General features: G+C 50.5%; 1 protein-coding gene across 1 annotated transcript in view; it reads right to left on the bottom strand.

Annotated features, from left to right (window-relative positions):
- The window catches only part of LOC103774073 (phosphoinositide 3-kinase regulatory subunit 5-like), a gene marked incomplete at its 3' end in the record, with an annotated part of 19,261 nt that extends 17,837 nt beyond the window's left edge, over positions 1 to 1,424 (bottom strand). The window contains exon 1 of the mRNA XM_008941454.1: positions 1,328 to 1,424. Within this exon, the coding sequence (XP_008939702.1) occupies positions 1,328 to 1,424 (97 nt within the window). The remainder of the gene's footprint in view (positions 1 to 1,327) is intronic.
- Between the last annotated feature and the right edge of the window lie 3,835 nt (positions 1,425 to 5,259).

The following is a 5,259-nucleotide window of genomic DNA, read 5'->3' as shown; positions in this document are numbered from 1 at the left end:
AATGCCAGGTCGTTCTGCCAAACCCCACGAAACCCACATGAAGAGGACTGGAAACCAGCAGGCAGAGAGATGAGGGGAAAATCAGTGGAAATGAGGAATCACTGGGCAGCAGAGCTGCTTCCAGCAGAGCCCACCATCGCCTGACCCCTGCCCCATCCAGTCTGGGCTTTGCTAATGAGCTGGAAAAATTATGAAGTCATTTTTTTAAGGGCTATCCAACCACAAACACCAGCACTGAGGAGCTGGGATTAGAGAAGGGCAGAGTTTGTGAGTGACACAGGAACTGATTAATGATAATTACAGGAAGAGGGGAGTTATGCGGCGCACAATGAGTTGCTCGGCGAGGTGGATTCCATTGGACACGGGCTGTAATGGTGCCAAACGTAAGGTTATGCTTCCAGGAATCAGGAATGTAGGTCACACTTCAGGGCCTGTCACCCAGACTGCAGGAAGACCAAAAGGACCTGGACATAACTGCATGAAGCAAGCCCCAGGGTGATGCTCCAGCACAGGGAGCTGGTGTCACTCCGGTGGGTGTGAGCAAAGGGATTGCTCCAGTATTTGGTAGCAGGCAGGACACCGTTTGCAGCTCTTGGCTGACTTACAGGTAGACAGGAAAGCAGAAAGGGCTGAAAGAACTGCACAGACAAAAGGAATTCTGAATTTGACAGCCCCCACAAATTAATTTCATTTCTTTCATCCACAAGAAGATTTGAGAGTGATTTAATTGCAGCCTACAACTGCGAACGTGAGGAAGAGAGGTCAGAATTACAATCAAAAAACGCCTTCTGCTCACTACTGCTCTGCCCACACCACTGCCATCCCAAGTCCTTTCACACCCCTCTGAACATGGTTCACATCTTTATGGCCACCATGGTATCTGATCTAGATTTAAAGGAAGTTGACAACAGTATCTCCACACTTGCTTCTGACAATGCAGCAGAGATTTCACCCATAGGTTTTTGAAGACTACATGCATCAAAGCAAGGCAAGGCTGGCTGATTACACAAGGGAGTCTTTCCTTGTGGTGAATGAAGCCAACTCTCTTCAGCTCATGCATGGACAACTGGCAAGATGCACGACTTCTGTCCCAAGTCTTTACATATGTAAGACCTAATATGACTGGTTCAGCATTTTGGTGCATCTTCCTGCTGCAACAAGAGGCTCAGGAATACTGACTAGGTTGGACCTAGTCTTTGAACGCTGGAAGAAAGAAAAGGCCTCCAAGCCTCCAGCAGCACCAGCAGCTCTCTCCTATCCAGGTGCCCAGGTAAGTCAGCAGATCACAGAGCGAGAAGAACAAGCTCATGGTTAACAGGTCACTTACCAGCCCATCTGCTGGAGACAGCATCTCTGCTAAGCCCATGCAGACATCTTTCTAGTGCGTGGTAGATCCTGTCCTCTGTGCACGTGGTGTGCTGCATTTTAATTCATCTCCTAAAGAGAACGAAGGAAGAAAGTGAGTATACTGGGTTAAGTGCGAGGAAGAGAGCAGGGCAACACTTCTACTGTGGTGCAGACAAGACGCTCCTCGTGAAACACCCCCATTACTGCCCCCTGTCACCCTTGCCAACCCAAAGCCAATGATGCACCCCACTTTAGCTGTCATCATCCCCTCTGTTCCCCCAGTCCCTCCTAACTCCAAAGAATAAGAGGTGCACACGTCCGTGACCCAATCACGTCAGGCTGTGGGGCTGAGGCACCCTCCCCCTGACCTGCTGCAAGCACATCTGCCTTCTCCCAGCTTCCCTCTGCGGGACAGATCAGGTTTCTCTCACACGTTTGTGGCAAGGAGGTAATCTTGGGTTACCCTCCATGGAAGATAACACTGCAAAAGATTACAGCTGCAGCACCTTGTAGTGCACTTCGATACGAGTCAGGGAACAGCTCAGGATGGAATGGATCTCAAAAGATTATCTGGTCCAACCTGGGAGAAGTGACAGCAGAGCCCAAGCTCCTACTCCTTGAGCTGTCAAGGACAATCCATTCCCAGCACGTGTCCACTGGCAATGGTCACAAACCCACTCCCAAGTGCCAACCTTGTACCAGACAGGAAAACCTCCAACATTGTCACCTTGCTGCCACAGAGCCAACGTGAAGTGTCCACGTGCCTTTATGGCAATGCAGGAAAATACAGAGGAGACCTCAGCCCCAGCATCCGAGAACATTGTGAAAGCACCGATTGCGTGGCTGGCTGCAGCCTTTTCACAACAGAGCTCCATGCAGCTCACCTCTCCTCCGTGGCTCAGGGTGCAAACCCAAGCCTTGGGCTGGCAGAGGCTGTGGGGGGCGGGGGAAGACTTTATCCCACTCAATTCACATGTGTCTATCTGGGATACCTGGAAGCAAAAGCAACTTGTGCAGAAGGTTTACTTCTCAGATCTGCCCCAAACATGAGCAACCAAAGAGGTGCCTGGGGAAGAGATTCCCTCCACCCTGCAGTATCAGCCATGGCATCTAGAAGGACCCTGGGCCAGGTATCTCTCCTCTCCCAAAGCACGGAGATGGATGCATATCACAGACTCTTTGTCTCTTGCTTAGGGGCAACATAAATGCACAAAAATAATCCAGGAAAAAGAAATAAAACCTGCCAATACTACAAAACCCACCTGCCAAGGAGGTCTTTGCTTTCATCCAGGACAGCACGTTCCTGTACCTATGTCACCGGCTCATTAGTTCCCAAAGCTACCCCAAAATGCTTGATTCTCTACTTATTTGGTCAATGTTTGACACTCAGTATTCAGCAGTGGCTGCACCCATCACAGCTCCCCACCTCCACCCTAAGCAGAAGCAAAAGCTGCTGAGACCTCAAGCAAAGGCTCCACCCAGTCCTCCCCCGCCCCAGCTTGGTGCTCTCAGCACATCCACCTTAATTCCTAGCAGTTTCCCCAAAAGGGCTCAATAAAGCTGTGCCCAGCTGCTGGGGCTCCATGAGAGCCAAAGGAGTGGCAAGGCCAGTTCCAGTCCTGCTGCTTGGTCCTTGCTGTGCCAGAGAGGAACCACCAATGACTCCAAGCAGGTGAAAGCAAACACACAATGAGCAACCACAGACCTGTTAAAAGCAAGCTCTCTCCTTTACCCCAGAAAGGCTCATGGGCTCCCGCCTCTCGTGTCCTGCTGCCACAGCCTGTTATTATGGCCTTCACCAAAAGTTTTATCCATCCACGGTGCCTGAGGAACGCCCAAGAAGCACTCTGCCGTGGTGCTGAGGTCTGAATGAGTGGGGAATCTGCTCATCAGCACCTTAGTCATGACTTGTGGCAAGAGGAAAGCAGTGACTAAGAGCACAGAATGACTCACAAGCACCCTCTACAACACCCAGCTCACAAAAATACACCTCCCCACATGTCAGCTTGCTTTAGAGCACAGCTCGGTTCTCAGAGGGGAGCACACTCCTCACTGCACACCAAGGGCGAGCCCAACACCAGCCCTTCCTGATGCCTCTCAGAGCCCAGCACAGAACAGGGAATTTAAGGACAAAATATGAGAAAAATCACCATATCTTTCAAACCACAAAACACAAGTCTTTGGTTTATTTTTTTTCCTGGTGGACCACACATGAAGCTAAAGCTCTTCTCCCAGGGTTGTGCTTGTGGAAGCATTTTTCATGGGAGAGGGTTCAGTTTGTCCACCACAACCGAGCAGAAACATTTCAACCTCTTCTAGTGTTTATTCCCCAAACTCTCCCTGCCTTCCCACCCACCCTGAGCAAAATAACAAGTCATGAGACAGTTCTAGAGGATGTAAGCAGACTTTCCAAGAAGCCCTGTTAAGGATCTCAGGAACATTAAGAAAAGCAAGTCTTGAGGTCAAGGGTTTTAATCAATGCTTTGCAATTATTTATGAAGCTGTTGAGCAACTCTGCGAGGGAAAAAAAAAAAAAAAAAAACAACAGAGAAAAGCAAACAAACGAACAACAAAAACCCAAACACCAAACCTGTCCCTTCATCATCTCCCTTCAGCTGAACTCCCAGGAGCAGAGCTGCTAAATCAAGAGCTGCTTTGGCAAAACCTCAAGGTGCAAGGGATTCGGAGTAGGTGGAAGGGAGAGTGCAGTCACTGTGCAGTCAACTGCCTCTGGTTGGGTTTACAACACACCCCGTCACGCCCTGGCACCCTTTGGGGACACCTCCGTCAACGGGGTTGGCTGCATTTCCAAGCAGGGCAACATGTTACAAAAGATGTGGGTTTCCCTGCCCCAGATGACAGCAGCGCTTCCAAAGAGAGGGCACAACCACCACCCAGGGGAAAAAGAAGGGTTTTGATGGAACAATTGAGACAAAGAGGGGTAACAAGAGACCTTCCAACATCAGACTGTCACAGCTCTCCTGCCAGCAGCTCTGGAAGCAATGCAACACGGTGCCCTCGCACCTGCTCAGCCCCTACAAGAAGCACCTAGAGATATCGCTCCTAGGAGTGAGGAACAGAGGAGATACCACAGCAGCTACAGGGAACGTCCTCTGTTGACAAATGAGTATCACCCTTGGTCAAGGAATTAACCATTTCTCTTCAGAGAGCATACTGCACACGGAACAGCGTGGCCGGATGAAGTGCCACTCCTGCTCTGCACGGCCTTAGCGAGGGCTGAGCAAAGCAAGCAGAAGGGCTTTATCCCACCACGCCTCACTCACGCATCAGACACCAGCCCTACAAAACCAAGCCATGAGACTTGAAGACTTGGATGTTCTCCCACATGAGACTGGTTTCCTTTCTCCAGTAACTTTGTACCTTAAAAGCAACCTCCAAACACCGTGCAAACCATACAGTCACTGTTTTAGAGGCAGAGAAGCCAGTGTTTGGAAAAGTGGAGCAATTTCTCTGCTGTTCCACAGCAATTTGTTGCACAGCTAGGTGCAGAAGGCACGAGAGCTTCAGCTCTCCAGGCATGTTCCTTACCCTCTGTGCCACCTGCAGTATCAGCACAGTCAGAAAGGACTGGACTTCTTGCAAGAAGACTGATCTCAGCTAGAGCTCCCACTGCCTCACACTGCTCTAGTCTGCTGAACATGTAGCTGAACAACCAAGATAAATATCTACCATCCCACATCCCAAGAAACACCTTCCTCTCTGTCTCTCCCACCCGTCAGCAGGGTGCATCTGCAGACTGCCCTGACAGAGGTGGCAAGAGGAACTTGACAGAGACTGAGAGGGGAACTGGGAACCCAGGAACCACAACCACAGGATCAGGGCACAGGGAGGCGGCCGGCTCATCAGCAGCCCCAGGATGAGGCAGGCAGAGAGCAAGGCTTGCTCTCCTCA

This window comes from Merops nubicus, unplaced genomic scaffold (genome assembly GCF_000691845.1).
Source record: "Merops nubicus isolate BGI_N331 unplaced genomic scaffold, ASM69184v1 scaffold29015, whole genome shotgun sequence".
Taxonomy (NCBI): Eukaryota; Metazoa; Chordata; class Aves; order Coraciiformes; family Meropidae; genus Merops; species Merops nubicus.
The sequence above is the reverse complement of the archived record's forward strand: the minus strand, read 5'-3'. Positions and strand labels throughout refer to the sequence as shown.